Raw genomic sequence first — 16,731 nt, forward strand, 5'->3', positions numbered from 1 at the left:
CTTGTGATTTGTGTGGCTCGCTAACATTAACAAGTTGTCATTTCGAGGCAGATTAAGGATTAGTTACTCAGTGAAACTGTGTAAACTACTTCACTGTGTTATGGTTTCCTTTTATTACTGTGGTTGACTTGACTCCTACTTGGCAACCGCTCCAGTGTGTTCACAGTTCAAAGAAAGAGAACTTTGCATGTGTTTTCTCCATGGTTTCTATCCTCTGCCATGTAATGTCTGTAATGTATAGATATATTAATAAACAGGTGATGTCACTTCCATGTATTTGGTTTTTTATTGTTTCACTTGAAAGGCAGTGAGTGAACCAACTGGCTTTTCAGGCCCTCAATGAAATAAGCTGAGTCACACTGAGTTGTCGAATCTGTTGCTAAATCAGACATGCAAAAACAAAAAAACTATGAATAAGAAAAACAATAAATCAGATTAAAGCAAGCAGCACAACCTGCAGGGTTTCAGGTACCTGTATAGTCAGTCTATATTTCACGAGCTACAAATAAAAGCTTATCAACACACAACAGGAGCAGTCACTCCTCTTCATATTCAAACATAGTGCGCCTGATACTGTACATATTGACATGACCTCATATTATTGATATTAACCTAACTATAGAGACATTTTAAACGTGCTGGGAGAGAATGAACCATGCTCACAGTAGCGATCATAAAAAAAAGCAGGACCCGCTTTACGCCACCAATCCAGGGGGAGTGGGAGCGGCGGCGCTGCCGTTATATAAGCCGCTCCTGCCGCGTCTGAGCCGCACTCCGCTCGCTCGCTGCAGCTGCTCCCTGTGAAACCATGGCCCAGGATATCACCGTGATGTGGGGCTCCGGCTCTCCCCCCTGCTGGAAGGCGCTGATCGCGCTGCACGAGAAGAACCTGCAGGGCTACAACAGCGTGTTGCTGTCCTTCGACAAGAAGGAGCACAAGTCGCAGCAGGTGCTCGACATTAACCCCAGGGGGCAGGTACGCTCGCGCAGTTGACTCGCGCAATCGCAAAATGTGCACAAATGCGCTTTCGTTTAAATAACACGCGTGTTCTTTATTCAAAGCTTCCTGCATTCAAACACAAGGACCGTGTCGTCAATGAGTCCTACGGCATCTGCATGTACTTGGAGGTACAGTAAGGTTGAACTGAAGGTTGAACTCGACTCCGGTTAAACGCGGAGGAGAAACCGGAGCTGAGCGCATTGTTTCACGATCGTTATTGTTTTTCACGTCTCCCAACGACAGAGCGAGTTCAAGTCCCAGGGAAACAAGCTGGTGCCGGACTGCGGCCGCGCGCAGGCGCGCATGTACCAGCGCATGTTTGAAGCCCAAACGATGCAACAGAAGATAAGTACGTCAACGTGCGAAGCTGGAGGGAGTGTTTGTGAAGTTGCTGCTCAAGTTGTAAATGCGGGGCGACGGGTCAGATCACCGCCCCAGCTGTGCTTAAAACGTTGCTTTTCTCCCAGTAATAACACGATGACTCAGCAGATCCGCCTCTGGGACTGTGAAATATATTGCACTTGGCAACATCAGACTTCAACCTGCCTCTGTGTCTTTAGTCAGTCTCCCCAGTAGACGTGCACCCTGCACTAATGAGCTGTGTGTTCACCTAATTAAGCCCAGTGCATTGAGCGTGTGCGCTGCACGTGGCCCCTCAGACCCGGTGGTCATGTGATCCTTGGAGGGATCTTATTCTCAGACTAGACTCAGTCATGAGACCTTTTTATTTTATGGGGCAAAGAACTGAACTGAACTGACTTGGCTTGTTGCATTTTTGTTTCCTAGTGGATGTTGTGGCGTACACCTGGAGGGTCCCAGAGGATGAACGACACGACTCTGCTGTGAAGAGGAACGCCGAGGCCCTGACCGCTGAGCTCAAGCTGTGGGAGGGATACCTGAAGACTGTAAATACAGACCTGGCTGGTGACTGCAGTGTCATGTGCTCTTAGATGGGACCTAACACTGTTGTTTTTCCAGGGACCAGGCCCGTTCCTGGCAGGGAAGGACTTCTCACTGGCTGATGTGACCGTTTATCCAAACATCGCCTTTCTCTTCCGTTTCGGGTAAAGCGCTCTACAAGTAGAAACATTTCACCTAAACACAAAAATCCTTACTTGGTTAATCTATATGATGGGATTTTCTTCTGTGCAGGTTATGTGAGAAGCGCTACCCTAACCTGGCAACGTACTACAACTCCCTGAAGGACAGGCCCAGCATCAAGGCCACCTGGCCTCCAACCTGGCTGGAGAACCCCCAGGGAATGGACATGCTGAAAGACTTTGAGTCAAACACACCCAGTTTTTCACATTGTGTAATCCGAAACTGCTTTTGCAACCCTCTGCTTTAATGGAGTGAAAATGAGGGAAAAATGCTGTTTGTAATGACGCAACCGGAGTTGAGAAGACCACATGGGACCAGCTCTGGGCCAGATGTCAAACATGGGGCCTAATAAAGACGCCTACCGTGAGTGGATCAGATGTGCCTCCACCTCCAGAGCTAAATTATTAGACTTATTGAGATTCCATGACTTCCAGTGGAAATGTTGTCTGCTTCCTTGTCTTCGTGTCCTTTTGTAACACCAACCACTTGTTAACCTCAATAAAAAAAATAACATTTACAAAAGAGTGAATTGCCCTTATTATCCACCATCTTTACATGTAAAAGACCAACACATATGGTACTGAGTGCAGGTTTGCTGATGCCTACCGGGTACATGCTTTTTTGTATATTTTAGGCTGTAGTCTTGTGTTTGAGTTGCTTTTGGAGCCACGGCTCAGCTCCAGTGGTTCATCATAGTGATGAGTATCCAGTCTCTTCTAACCGTTACCTACTGTGCATTCATTTCTTCTTTGGGATGTTCCAAACGGTTAGAACCAAGTACAGATATTTAGTGCTACTCCCTGTTTGGATTTTATAGGACACATCTGGGCAACAAGTTGCACCGGTCAGTCATGTACCTATACTTAAATACAAAAACAGTGGAAATCAGATCAGATATCAATTTAATAGCTTGGCATAATGATCCTGGATGCAATATTGTGCTATAAAGAATCACTATTGAAAATCTTACAAAAAAAAAGGATTCAAACAATGTTTGCTGTTTAGGAACCTCATCCATCAGTCAACATGTCCTGTAGACTTTAAACTAGACACACTGCTTTGTAAAATGGCCTAATGGATCTACAGTTAGATCATAGACTGAATAACTCCATGTTAACAGGGTCAGGTTTGGACAGTTTCTGTTGTTAGCTGCTCACAAAGGCAGTGAACGCATCGCTGCATAAAACCAGTTCAACCAGTACATCATGTGAAGTTGGTTAGAGCTTTATAGAAAATGTATGTCTCTTTAAAGACGTGATAAATATGTTTTATTGTCTGGATGACGTGACCATTCAGTTGCTTAAACTAAAGACCTTATACTTCATAGTAACTTTGCATATAGTCACTGACGCAAGATTTGCATTATATTTTACTACTGTGTGTTTTTAGTAATAGCTCATATTCTATTGATAAACTACTTTAAATGTCTAATTAATTTCTAGGAATCAAACTGATTACAGGAAAAATAAGTTCAAAACAAGTTCTCACTCACTAATGGACTTGAGCGTATCAAAATAAAAGCTTTAAAAAATATCAGCAAAGTTGAAACCTGGACGCTGGAACCTTTGTTCACTCAGCAGCTTCACTGGTGGAGTTCCAGCAGTTCAATGAGAGTCACTGGTAATATTATAAAAATAAAAGCTAACGTCCAGCAAAGTCAAATTAGTAGCAGTGAAAAAACTGGTAAATGATCAAATGAAGAATCAAAGCAACAAATGCGTGTTAATCATCAACACAAAAAGTGGTGAAAACACTGGCAGAATTTGATGGAAAGTTAATGTTTCATGAACGTATTGTAATCAGGCTGCACTAAATGCTGCATGTGTCCATGACTGATGTTGAAATCCTGCAGAATTGCTGTCAGACACATAATGGTCTGCAGCTGAACGTAGTGTCAGAGGGTGCAGGGTAAAAATACGCATGATTTCCATGTGATTTGTGGTTCTAACATTTAAAGGCCACTGCAGATGAAGGAGTAGATCCCTGGTTTGGACAGTATTGACTATAGGACAGTGTGGGGATTCATTCACTCGTCACATGGTCTATTTCACCCAATGTTGACAATGGCAACGGCTCAAATATGTTCACAGTTCAAAGTGTTCAGAAAAGTGCTGAGTCACTGTGAGTTTTCAAGATTCAGCGGTGCACATGCAACAGGAACTCTGCAAATCTAAATTTATTGGTGGTGGTGGTGTGTGTGTGTGTGGTGGGGGGGGGGGGTTGTTAGTAATAACCCTGACATGCGAAGCAACCACTACACAGAGCTAGAAGGCTATTTTCGTGTAAACCTGGAAATATTAATAACATTTTGCACTTTAAAATGACTGACTGACTTTCTGTGCAGAACCTAAAGATCTATAACACCAGGGGAAGAAGTCACAGAACCTTTGTGATCATTCACAATGGACGTCCTCCAACCAATCCGGGTGAGGGAGGAGTGGCAGCCGTTACAAAACCTGCTGGGCCACAGCTTCCCTCTCCACCTCTCTTCTCACATTCCTCCTCTACGGCTCGCTGCACTGCTGCATGTCGTCTAATTCTCCTCTACGGCTCGCTGCAGCTGCTCCCGTCTCAAGCCATGGCCAAGGATATGACTCTGCTGTGGGGCTCCGGCTCGCCCCCCTGCTGGAAGATACAGATCGCTCTGGAGGAGAAGGACCTGCAGGGCTACAACAGCGTGATGCTCTCCTTCCAGAAGATGGAGCACAAATCGCAGCAGGTCCTGGACATGAACCCCAGGGGTCAGGTGAGGTCGCTGCGAGCGCGCTCTACGCGTTCCCCCACGACTCGAGTAACAAAGAGTTTGCTTTTTCCTTCAAGCTGCCTTCATTTAAACACGGGGACCGTATCATCAACGAGTCCATCGGCGCCTGCTGCTACTTGGAGGTGGGAACTTTGGCCGAGCCGCTTGAACTCTCCCTTCGTAAATGTTTTATGACGCCCACTGGGAGCAGACAGGCTGAAACCGGAGCCGCGTGCATTGTTCCGTTGTTGCTCTTTCCCACAGAACGAGTTCAAGTCCCAGGGAACCAAGCTGCTCCCAGACTGCGGTGCAGCACAGGCGCGGCTGTACCAGCGCATGTTCGAAGGCCAAACAATGCTGCAGAAGCTGGGTATGTAGACAGAGGACTCTGAGGCCTTTTCATTCTTTGCTTTTCTCCCAGTAATAACACGATGACTCAGCAGATCTGCCTTTGGGACTTTGAAGTGTATTGCACTTGGCAACATCAACATAGTGGGTTTCCTTAGAGGAACTCTGACCCCCAGTAGACATGGTGGTTCAGACTCACACCCTGCACTAATGAGCTGTGTGTTCACCTAATTAAGCCCAGTGCATTACATGTAAGTAGTGATGTGCACATGTGAGGATCACATGCTCAGACTGGTTGCTCTGAACTCGGCCGAGCAACTTCTGCTGTGCACGCTCTGTTATGCAACCCCAGTCTGCATACTGGAGCCAGGAAGGAAGTGGGAGTGGACGTGGCAGCGGGTCTGAATTCCACTTGTTGACATTTTGCAGCTGACGTTCTCTACTACACCTGGAAGGTCCCAGAGGGCGAGAGACACGACTCTGCTGTGAAGAGGAACAGAGAGGCCCTGACGGCTGAGCTCCAGCTGTGGGAGGGGTACCTGCAGAAGGTGGGCGACGCCGCAGCCTGGGTGTTTTATGTGTATTTCTCTAGGTCCACGTGTTCCTAATGTGATCCGACTCCATTGCTCTTTGCTTTCCAGGGACCGGGCCCGTTCCTAGCGGGAAAGGACTTCACGCTGGCCGACGTGACTGTTTTTCCAAACGTCGCTTACCTTTTTCACAATGGGTAAGACGAGTGAAGAATTCAGCTGACTCAGCACAACAACAGAACGCGTGTGTGTGAGTGTGTGTAACGCCCTCCCCTTTGTGCAGGTTATGTGAGAAGCGCTACCCTAACCTAGCAGCGTACTACAACTCCCTGAAGAACAGACCCAGCATCAAAACCACCTGGCCTCCAACCTGGCTGGAGAACCCCCAGGGACAAGACGTGCTGAAAGGCATCTGAGAGTCAAACACTCTTTAACTGTTGCTTTTAATGTGAAACTACTCCTTTATTTGACTTAAATGTAAGAAATGCGCATTGGCTCTTGTTTGGTTTGATGACTTGCGATGTTCAATAAAAAAGATTTCTTTCCACTTGCTGAGTTACTTACTGAGATCAGTTCGCACCAAACCTCATCGCTGGTTCAGAGTCAGTTCTATCGTTGCCTGACTCTGCTGATGACCTGGGTCATCTGTTCTGGGCTTATGGGTCGAACACCTAAACCTTCTTACACAAACCGCGATTCATCAAATCCCACTGAGAGGAATTTGTTCTATACCTTCTATTTACATATCACAAGTCCTTTATCCATTATCAGAATATCCATGACTAATAACCTAAAAGAACTGTGCAGACAGGTACTGTATACATAAAATTATGATAAATATCTGCAGTACAAAACTAGAAAACTAGAAAGTTACAGATCTATGGAAAAATGCTTTAGGAAACTTTTTTACTGACAATTTGCATGACAAAAAAAGTCAAATGGAGTCAGTAATTTTTAATTAGGCTTTTCTGGTGATTATATTTCATTTGCTTGATGGATCATCACTAGAACAACTTGCAGGGTCAGGTGTGGCAGCGTCAGTAGCGAGTCCATTGTAAACCAGCATGTCTTTGTTCTGCTTAATTAAAGATGCTGTTGTTCGCATCCCAGGTTATGCTCTTGTCAAAACAGTGTCACTATTGTGTGTGCTCCTCCTAATGTTACTGCCCCGAACAATGTTGTACAGTGTACAGTGGTGTACAATGTACAGTATCTAGTTTCTCTGAGGGGCCGTTACTACAGCGATCCACGCACACACACACACAGTTGTCAAAACTAGATGAAACTGCTGAAAGACTCAGAGACAGTAATCTTTCTATAATAATCCACTTGTCTAGACAAATGTCCAAAGTCCAAATGATGTGAAGCCTCATCATCTCCAGGACCACATCTACTGCAAGAGAGCAGGGCTCCAAGTTGAGTGCATTCTGTGAAGGACATCGTCTAAATTGAAAAAAAAAAAAACAGAATTGATCCAGTGAGAAAAACCTGTCCATATATGTGAACATTAGTGGGACACCTGCTGAAGTTAGTTTTATTCCCCTAAAGGTCAGTAGGAGGGTCTACTGACTGTTCAGTTCTAGCTGTTGGCACCTGTTATGTTCAGTTCAATGACATCATCTTAACGTCAAAAGAACTACAAAAAAAATCCCTTTTAAATAAACAATATGAATACTTTCATGTTTAGGTAACTCATTTACAGTACATGTGACATCGTGTGACGTGGTCTTTAGCCGCTAGGGGGCAGTGCATCACGGTTTTAAAGTCAATCAATTTTTATTTATATTGCACTTTTCACATATAAAAATGCAGCACAAACCCCTCCCCCGCAAAGGTTAAAAGAAAATGAAGGTTAAAGAAAAAACAATAATAATAAGTGGAAGAAATGAGAAAATATATAAAGCACTAATAAACTATACCACACAACAGCAATAAAATATATAATGCACTCTGCATTATATATTTTATTGCTTTAGGGTGACAGTATAATGTTAGTTAATATGTCTCAGACTCTGGAGTAAATTGCAGCCAAAACAGCAAGAAATATATTGATTATATTGTGTCTAAATTTATTAGAATTTACACCATTGAATCTTTTTGTGGACGTCACATTAGATTCAGTAATAAATGGCAACAGGATAAAAGAAGAACCTGTAGACCTCATTACTTTGTTGAAAATCTCTTAAACAAATATCTACATTTTTACCGACATAGTTTTAAGAAGATTGGCTTTTACTTTTGCTCATATTCCTAAACTAAGAGGAACTATGGGCTACTGTTATGAAACACCCTTTAAGTGAAAACTACACAAACTAGGAAAATAAATTTTTGCGACATCAACCACTTCCTGTTCTTTATTCAGTTATTGTGTAAGGTTTACCTTCAGTTTGCACACTGGACTCAATATTTTGACCTGAAAAGTGTGAATCCACAGTTTCACAACAATGACGCTTTCCTCACTTTCGTGCACATGTAGAAATAAGAACAGCATTTCAGCCTTTATAATATGTGTGTTGCCTAATTTGCTGAAACTGAACAGCTAAACTAAATCACTGCACAACAAAAGAAGAGGAAGCAGTTAGCATTAGGAAAAGTCAGCCTCAATGGCAACTAAACTCTAATCTAATCCAAACTCTGACACAGGATGTTTGCTCTTCCAAATCCTGATCAGTGTTCATTCAGATGTCTGTTCCTTTAACTTTCTCTGAGGTTGACAATAATCAGTTGCACAAAACTGCCCGTGAACAAACTGGTTGCGAAACCTTCTGTTTGGGGCGACACCTCTTTATCTTCAGCTGCGCTTCCTTTCAGCCTCACTTCGTCTGCTGGACATAAGCTGAGAAGATGCGGATCTCTTTGGTTCTGTTGGCTCTGCTCTCCCTCGGCCGCGTCTCCTTCAGTCAGGGTGAGAAACACACTCCATGTTGTGATTCTAGTTCCTAGTTGTAAGTGGGAGGACGTTCCACTGTGCTCATGTAACACGCCTTTGTTCTGCTCATTCCTTCAGAATGTGTTGAGCCGTTACAGGAGAATGTGGACTTTCCCGGGTCTGACATCGCGTCTCTCTTCTCCCCCGATGCGAAGCACTGTCAGCTGCTGTGCACCCAGCATCCCTCCTGCCTCTTCTTCAGCTTCCTCCGCGCTGACTGGACCGGAGACGACCGGTGCGAACCAATAATATGTAAATAAAAACTTGACAAAAATACATCCTGACATAAACCTCCTTCTCTCTCTCTCTCTGCAGTGTTTTCCACTGCCTCCTGAAGTCCGACCCGTCTGGGAGGCCCAGCGCACAGACCCCACAACAAGGCGTCACCTCTGGCTTTTCTCTCAAGCTCTGCAACCCAGACCCAAGTATGGACTCACTCATTTTAAGCCTCATTTAAGGAGACGCATTTTGAAGTATTGGTGACACTGCTTGCGTTCTGTCCTCTGTCGATCTGCCAGGACCATGTCTGTCTGATGTGTACCAGAACGTGGACTTCTTGGGCGCAGACTACAGCGCCTTGTTCACAGCAGACGCTGAGGAGTGTCAGAGAGCCTGCACCCAGGACCCCGCGTGCCAGTTCTTCACCTTTGCAAACGGGGCCTTCGCGCCAGAGAATATCAGGTAAGACGTGGTCTGTAGAGCGGAGCGGTGGACGTGATTCCTCGCGAGCAGGCCGACGCTGACTTGTTGCCCGCAGGTTCCGGTGTCACCTCAAATTCAGCTTGACGGCGCCAAGGATTCCTGAAGTGGAGAGAAAGGCCGGTGTCATTTCTGGATTCTCCGAGACGATACAAATAACTGAATTCTTCCAACCAGGTGAGAAAAAACAGCAGCGCTACAGAAGCATCCAGCCTGTGCATTCATGCATTCATATCTATGTGCATTCATACCTATGTGTGTGTTGTCCAGCCTGCGACGGACAGCTGTTTCCAAGTACTGACATCCCAGGAAACGATCTCGAGACCCTCCCTGCAGCGTCGCCTCAGCACTGCCTGGCGCTGTGCTCCGTCCGTCCACGCTGCACCTACTTCTCATACGTCAGGTTTGTAGAACACAAATGCACACACAAAACGCTTATATTCCTCAGTCACATCTGCTCAACTCATGTTTTTTCATCCAGTAATAGCTTCAGGTGTCACCTGAAGAACAATCCAGCTGAACTGGTGACCCAAAGCCAAGAGGGAGTAACATCTGGGATCCCGGCTCACTTCTGTAACCTGAACAATGGTACGCACTGACCATCACCGCTAGACTGTCACAAACCACCTGAAACCCACTTCATAACTGATGTTATGCTGTGTCTAATTCAGCCTGGCTGAAGCAGGCGCTCGAAGGAGTAGATTTCCAAGGTTCGGACCTTCGCAATGAGCCCATGGACGACGCCGACACGTGTCAGAGGACGTGCACTGCAGATCCTAACTGTCTGTTCTACACTTTTACCACCGACGCCTTCGACCTGCCAGACTTCAGGTACAGCCTAGACACGAATCATTCTTACAAATACGGTCATTCTTCAGAATAAAACAAAACTCGAGTCTGACAGCAGGTGTTTGTGTCCTAGGCGCCGCTGCTTTCTGAAGCGCTCCATCACCGCTCCTGCTCCTCCTCAAGTGAACAAAGCCAACAATGTCGTGTCTGGTTTCTCCCTGAGGAGCTGCCTGTAGACGGGTCCAAAAAACAAGGGACTGCAAATAAACAAACATGTCCGTAATGATTTTCTGTGGACAGGTTTATATTGCGCGCACGCACACTCCTTTGACATAATCCAACTGTGAACTATTGAGTAAAAACCACAAGAGACAAATCTCTGTAACATCCTGTTCTTCACTCAGCCTTCAGGAACAGGAAGCTGCAGAATGTTCTATGTGTGTGTTAATTATTTACAGGGCACATACTGTACTAATCCAATACCACAATCTGTGAAACATATGGGGATGGAACAATTTACATTTACAGTTGGTGAAGTCAGCTGAGATGTTGCTGTGTTGACTCTATAATACAGGTGAATGTCATTCAAAAGTGTGGAAGTATCAGTAAGATGGGTGTCCGATCCCACCCAGTTGCAAACAACAGGACAGACTGTAAAACAGCGCAGACACGTGACTGTTTCACAGATCCTTTCAAGCAAAGTGCTTTTTTATTAGCTTGTGTTGCTTTCAGAATAAATCTTTTCTAATAAATATAAAAGAATTTAGAATAAAACTAAATTCTACATTTTAGTTTTAGCAGCAGATGTCACTGAACTGCATTGTTTTAGCATTTATGTGTCACAGAAATGTTGTATTTTGGTTAAGAACATGAATTAAAGCATACAAGATATGTCCCATGATTCCTGATGATTCGTTTTCATTGTATTAATTAAGTAAAAAAAATTGCAGAACCTTTGTATTTTAATCAGTGACCACGAGAGGGCGGTATTAAGTCACTATTTCATTGCTTTAGTAAGCGGAGGGTTTAATCCCTTTTTAATACTATTGCAAACAAGCGCATATCTTATTACATGGATGCTTTTAAAGTACTGTATAATGTTACTAGTTCAGCATTGTGGCTTTGAAGAATCAATGATTAACTAACCTACAGCAATACATGACTTTTGAGGTCATTTTCCTCAGCTCTGTTCCCAGATCTTTTAAGAATCACACAGTTTTCATCGCTAATGTGCCAGTGAAGTTATTTACTCATTTTAAAATGCTTTTTTCTCAATTCTGCCCTCCGGCCCCTCCACATACTGAACCCTCCTCTTTTCCTGATTCAGCGTGAACCACAGCCTCGCTCTGCCTTCCTCGCTCCCTCGCCATCGCACACAGCACTTCCCTCCTGCAGGACTTTCTCCCCCGTTCCCTTCCATCCATCTCCGCTGCTGTCGCCAGCCTCCCCTCCCCCGTGGGAAACCCAACGCAGTGTGACTGTGGTCGTCCTTCCTGGAAGCTGTGGTGGTGACTCTGGCTCCTCCACTCAGAGGCTAGAATAGTGCCAGCCAGGCTGTGTGTGTGTGTGTGTGTGTGTGTGTGTGTGTGTGTGTGTGTGTGTGTGTGTGTGTGTGTGTGTGTGTGTGTGTGTGTGTGTGTGCGTGTGTGTGTGTCGTACGCACCCTCCGCAAACATTCCACCACCGTACCGTCCGTCCGACCGCTGGCCAGCCTCGCACGAGAGCCACGCCGCCACCGCGGTTCAGTCCTGACGCCAGCCCTGGAGACTGACATTACTCACACACACACACCCACACACGCACGCACGCACGCGTGGCACAGAGTCATGTGTGCACCCAACACCACATAAACAAAACACTCAGCGAGGCACGGACAAACACACAGGGAGGGCAGCGGACGCATGAAGCTGGCGAAATCGCACACCAGCACGCTCGCTCGAATAAACAATACGCACTCCGCGGAGCGCACACAGTTGTGGAGCGCGCGCGCGCGGGGCCACAGACGTCGCCTCCTGAAGTAGATCAAAGCGCTCCGGAGCAGTAAACACACGCAGGGCCCTTCGCCGCTCTTTCATCCCGGCGGAGCCGTTTTGGTGGAGCACGGCATAATTATGTTGACCTTCGGGAGAAACAACCCCTTTGCAACTGTCATTCATCATCGCTCAGGGGTTTCTGGCGCGTCCTCCGCGCGAAGGCCCACTCTCTGATTCACACCGATTTTCCTCCCCGTCCTTTTAAACCTCCCCAAACCCCTCTCATCTCCTCCTAACCCCGTGTCCCACCTCCCTCCTACCCTGTTATTGAACGTCTACGCCCAATCAGTCACCCGACCGCAGCCCTTCAGATGTCTCCCCCTTGTCTCCCCCTCTCTCCCCCCGTCGCGCTCCCCTCCACTGTCTGTCCATTGTTGAGGAGACAGTGGCGCAGACAAACAGGGAGAGGAGATATCCGCTGGTGCGCCGCAAGATCGGAGCCAGAGAATGGCAGCGAGACGGCGGAAGGAGGGGGAGGAGGACGCGCCGGCCGATGCGAGGGTAGGGCTAATTACAGGCGACGGCCAATTAGAGGGCGAAGCGACGGGCCTGTTTGCCCCGCCGCGGCATCCCAAAAACATCACCAGCTCCCACCATGTTTATCCTCTGCAGCCACAAGACCACAGCTCCCATCAGCCGTCGCCGAGGACGGCTCAGAGACCAGAGGGGTTACGGCTGGGGAAGATGCAGGCAGCGTTTGCAGACACGGGCAATATGCATGAGGGGATAGCATTTCATACTGATAGCGGATCCCAGTCAGAAAGCAACACAACAGAAACCAAAGCGAAGGCACTTAGTCTTTATAGAAACTTTTGTTTTGAAATCAAATGTATAAAGGCTTTTGGGAAAACAAACACACACGTATCACAGTTGAAACATCAGCAAGAGCACAACTTCATTCTGTTGAGCATTATCATATATATATGGCTCTGATGGACACGCTCCCATATGGATCTGTCAAACAAAATCATGAACGGGATTTTATTCAGACCTTCTTTTCTTTCCCACTCCTCCTCTCTTCCTTTACATGATTGTTTGTGATTATTCAAACCCCATAGTCTGATATGGCTTAGAGTCTCCGAAGCTGAGACGATCATTGGAGGTTCAGTCCGTCTTTCTCCAGAGGGGTCATGTTTGCTACACAGCGCACACAGACGCCCCCGTGTCCATTCTGTTTACGCAAGAGCACCCGAAGCCGAACCTCAGAACGCTCCGATCTCAGTTCCCCATCCGTTTGCCGGCTTGGCCGATCCGCTCAAGCCCCTGCGCTGGGCTGTGGGAGACCCCAGTGGAGCGAAGGGCCTGAAAGAGACTTGAGGCGGCCCGGAGGACGCTGGAGTAGAGGAGGAGGAGGCGGAAGGGGAGGAAGAGGAAGGGGTGTGGAGGGGAAGAGGCGAGGCCCGGGTGGCGCTGTGTGGGGACGGCTGGGTGGGTCTGGAGGGGGCCAAGGAGGGGGACGCGGCGAGGGAGGGCGCCCTGTGGACGCCGGCCAGGGCCGCGGGGGCCAGGAGCGGCGGGGCGCCCGGCTGGCACCCGGCCAGGGGCCCGAGGCGCAGGGAGGCGGGCGAGGGGTAGCTCCCCAGCAGGGCCAGGTCCCGTCTTCCGCCGGGGAACGCGGGTGAGGCGGAGGCGGGGGAGGCGGGGGACAGCTGATGGAAGGACGCCCAGGGCCAAGGAGGGAAAGGCAGGGCGGAGGCCGGGGCCGACTGGAGCAGCAGGGGGTCCAGCTCGCTGGCGCAGTGGGAGAGGTGGGAGACCAGACGGGCCCCTATAGGGTCCGTGGACTCCCCCTCGAGGGAGCTGAGGTACCGGACCACCTCCCCGACGCACTCCCTGAAGCCCAGGGTCCTGTAGTCGACCGCTAGCGCCCGCGCGTCGAAGTAGCCTGGCACAGAGAAGGGTTCCATCGTGAGAAACAGCTCCCGCGCTCGGAGCCGCGATTCGATTCGACCTGTTTCACGTCTCACCCTTTCCTCCCATGGCGTGCAGCAGTTTGAGGTGGTCCACCGTCATCTGCAGAATCTCCGCCTTCTCCAGCTTCGAGGAACCCTGCACGAGACGAGCCTCACTCAGTCCTGTCCCTGAAACGCAACGGGACATCTCCGCTTCCCATCGACCTACCTGTTTTTCGAAAGCACTGGGCACCAGTCTCCGCAGCTCCGACAGGCTGTGGTTGATGCGGTCCCGGCGCCGCTTCTCTATGATCTGGGGAAGGGAGACGAGCAGCGGGCCCGTCAGCATCGGGCAGAACCACGGAACCGTGAGACCCACTGCTGTGACACACTCACCCCTCGTCTCTTCTTTCGGGCCAGGACCTGCGAGGCGCTCCCAGGAGACATGGACCCTGTGACCGGGCTGCACCGCGGAGACGCAGCCAATAAAAGACAGAGACGGGGGCACAGGGAAGAGCGAGAGCATGGTGACTTTGATTCTGCTGCATATTGTTATGGTTACCCTCCCTAATATGACACAGGAGCGGGATGGCACATCATCCCGCTCGATCTAATTTGATTTTTGGACACGGAGCGACGCAGCAGCGCCCAGGAGATGAGGAGGATGGCTTCGTTTTGGCCCTAATGCATTTCTGGACGTTCGTCTCGGCGAAGTGACATGCTGTTCTCCTTTCTGAGCGAAAGCCCTTTTAGAAAGACGATTGTAGAGCCTCGGGGCGCCGCGCGCTCGCGTGGGGCTCCAACGTGCAGCACGGGATCCGAGCTCCTCCGAGGTCCAGTCACTCAATACGGGCTGTGTTTGTTTGCGAGGCCTGAAAGAGGCTGTCAGCTCCTCCAGACGCCCCATCGGAGACTTACTGCGTTTCTATTAGGCTTTTAACATGAAGGCCGCTAGTTGTGTGTGTGTGTGTTTTTGTTTAGGTTTGCGTGTGATGGGGTCGACTTGAAAAGACGGCGCTGTCTTGGATTTGCGCGTCGCATGGAGATTTGATTTATGCAGAGCGTCTTTAGTGTCGCTGGCGGCTGAGAGCGTGTGATGTAACCAATAATGCTTTGAACGTGTTTTTGTAAACTGTGCGCACGCTGGTACTAAAACCGTCCAAAGGATCTTCCCTTTAATCCATATTTCCGTACAGGAAGCCAGCGGACTTTGACGTGAGAGCTTGTGGGAATGGAGTGTTAATTGTCACTGCGTTGCTTGGCAAATATTTCCTGTCTGACACAAGCTGATGCCAATCTTTTCATCCATTTTTAAAAATAAGATATAAACTGTGCATCTCCCAGTTTCCTCCTTCCACATGCTTTCTGATTAATTTTAAACACCTGCTGTTTCATTTGGTCATTTATATATCTATAACAACAACATTTTTAAATTTCTTATTTTTGATTATTGTCTTTATTATAAAAGGAGAAAAAGCTATTTTATAATAATTACGAATAAATGATGTGAATTATAGAAAGAAATGTATGTAAGGGTTAGGTAAGTGCTTGCAATTTCAAAATAAAGTTATTTAAAGAATTATTACATTAACAAAACTATTTCATTATTTAATAAATGAAGTGTAATTTTTGAATCACAACCCATACTCTTAAAAACATCCTGCTGTTTATATAAAATGCATTAAGTTGATACTGTGTCAGACTCTGCTGGCGGCTTCGGCCTCTGTCAGTCACAAAGGCCTCGCATCATTTTAAACTGTCACTTTTATTTCTTTAGCTACTGACAGTTAAAAGTAAGAAATATGACGTCTGTGTAATCTATAAGTAGCACAGACAGAAATAACCAAGCTCACCAATTGAATATTTCTTTATTTGTAATGAAGGAAATGTGCTGCCAGCGGCCTTGTATTTGATTATGATTTAATAAAAAGACGTAAACCAAAAAAGAAACTTCTATGAATCCCTTCAGTTTGCAAGAGCTTAAAACTTTCCCGTAGTCCTTTAAAGCAGGATTGTGTGATGCAACAATGTGTCAAATTACTTCTGCATTTCGCTGTGAAGGTCAGTTTTACAGACTATTTCTAGACACACGTCCGTTTGTTAGGTTTTCGGGTGCAGTTATCAGATGCTCACCAATAGCTGTCTTCTTGTCCCACGTCAATAAACTCATCTGTGTCCGAGTCGGGCGAGCTGTAGTCGTGCGGTCTCTTCATCTCTGCCTTTTCCTCGCTCACTTTCTGGACCAATGGCTTTTTGGTGATCTTCTCGGTCCCGCTCTCTGCTGCTGGGGATTTTGAGATGTCTCTTGGAAGAGTGTGGTCCTCAGTTACGCGTTGACAGTTGTTGTTCCTTCACGTGTCTGCGGGCCTGTCCTCTGTGAGTCAGCGGTGCCACTTGATCGACCCCCAAGGGCCCATGACAACTAAGAAAACTTCCAAGCAGCTTTACGCTTTTACTCTATCGCTGGCATCCAATCATAGTCTCTCTCTCTCTCTCTCTCTCTCTCTCTCTCTCTCTCTCTCTCTCTCTCCCCCTGTTGGCTCCCTCTCTCTGTCACAGTCACCAATAACAAAATAGAACTTTTGCAGTTGGGCTCAGGGTTGCCAGTTTTGGCTCCCCCGCCTTCTCTCCCTGTCCCTCCTCCTATCCTTTAATCTGCCCTCAGCT

At 47.4% G+C, this 16,731-nt stretch overlaps 4 protein-coding genes across 5 annotated transcripts; 3 read left to right on the forward strand and 1 right to left on the reverse strand.

Annotated features, from left to right (window-relative positions):
- Positions 1-758: 758 nt before the first annotated feature.
- Positions 759-2,623, forward strand: LOC114865874 (glutathione S-transferase A-like). Its single transcript, XM_029167363.3, has 6 exons — positions 759-976; positions 1,063-1,128; positions 1,244-1,349; positions 1,787-1,905; positions 1,979-2,064; positions 2,153-2,623. The coding sequence occupies exons 1-6, from the start codon at positions 809-811 to the stop codon at positions 2,346-2,348; spliced, it is 741 nt and encodes a 246-aa protein (XP_029023196.1). The 5' UTR covers positions 759-808; the 3' UTR covers positions 2,349-2,623.
- Positions 2,624-4,640: 2,017 nt separating this feature from the next.
- LOC114865875 (glutathione S-transferase A-like) lies at positions 4,641-6,269 on the forward strand. Its single transcript, XM_029167364.2, has 6 exons — positions 4,641-4,847; positions 4,922-4,987; positions 5,109-5,214; positions 5,622-5,740; positions 5,834-5,919; positions 6,006-6,269. The coding sequence occupies exons 1-6, from the start codon at positions 4,680-4,682 to the stop codon at positions 6,136-6,138; spliced, it is 678 nt and encodes a 225-aa protein (XP_029023197.1). The 5' UTR covers positions 4,641-4,679; the 3' UTR covers positions 6,139-6,269.
- A 2,084-nt stretch (positions 6,270-8,353) lies between these two features.
- On the forward strand, positions 8,354-11,040 carry LOC114865983 (coagulation factor XI-like). The gene is made up of 9 exons (XM_029167554.3): positions 8,354-8,627; positions 8,730-8,886; positions 8,967-9,076; positions 9,170-9,332; positions 9,409-9,527; positions 9,621-9,753; positions 9,832-9,938; positions 10,022-10,181; positions 10,273-11,040. The coding sequence occupies exons 1-9, from the start codon at positions 8,567-8,569 to the stop codon at positions 10,373-10,375; spliced, it is 1,113 nt and encodes a 370-aa protein (XP_029023387.1). The 5' UTR covers positions 8,354-8,566; the 3' UTR covers positions 10,376-11,040.
- Positions 11,041-12,955: 1,915 nt separating this feature from the next.
- Positions 12,956-16,629, reverse strand: heyl (hes related family bHLH transcription factor with YRPW motif like). Of its 2 annotated transcripts, XM_029167929.3 has the most exons (5): positions 16,198-16,625; positions 14,461-14,527; positions 14,294-14,377; positions 14,140-14,221; positions 12,956-14,057 (listed from the first exon to the last, which is right to left on the reverse strand). In XM_029167929.3, the coding sequence occupies exons 1-5, from the start codon at positions 16,275-16,277 to the stop codon at positions 13,375-13,377; spliced, it is 996 nt and encodes a 331-aa protein (XP_029023762.1). In that variant the 5' UTR covers positions 16,278-16,625; the 3' UTR covers positions 12,956-13,374. The 2 variants fall into 2 exon arrangements, with proteins under 2 accessions (XP_029023762.1, XP_040928913.1); XM_041072979.2 differs by having other exon boundaries at positions 14,140-14,377; positions 16,198-16,629.
- Positions 16,630-16,731: the final 102 nt, after the last annotated feature.

Source organism: Betta splendens, chromosome 11, assembly GCF_900634795.4.
Source record: "Betta splendens chromosome 11, fBetSpl5.4, whole genome shotgun sequence".
In the NCBI taxonomy this organism is placed as follows: domain Eukaryota; kingdom Metazoa; phylum Chordata; class Actinopteri; order Anabantiformes; family Osphronemidae; genus Betta; species Betta splendens.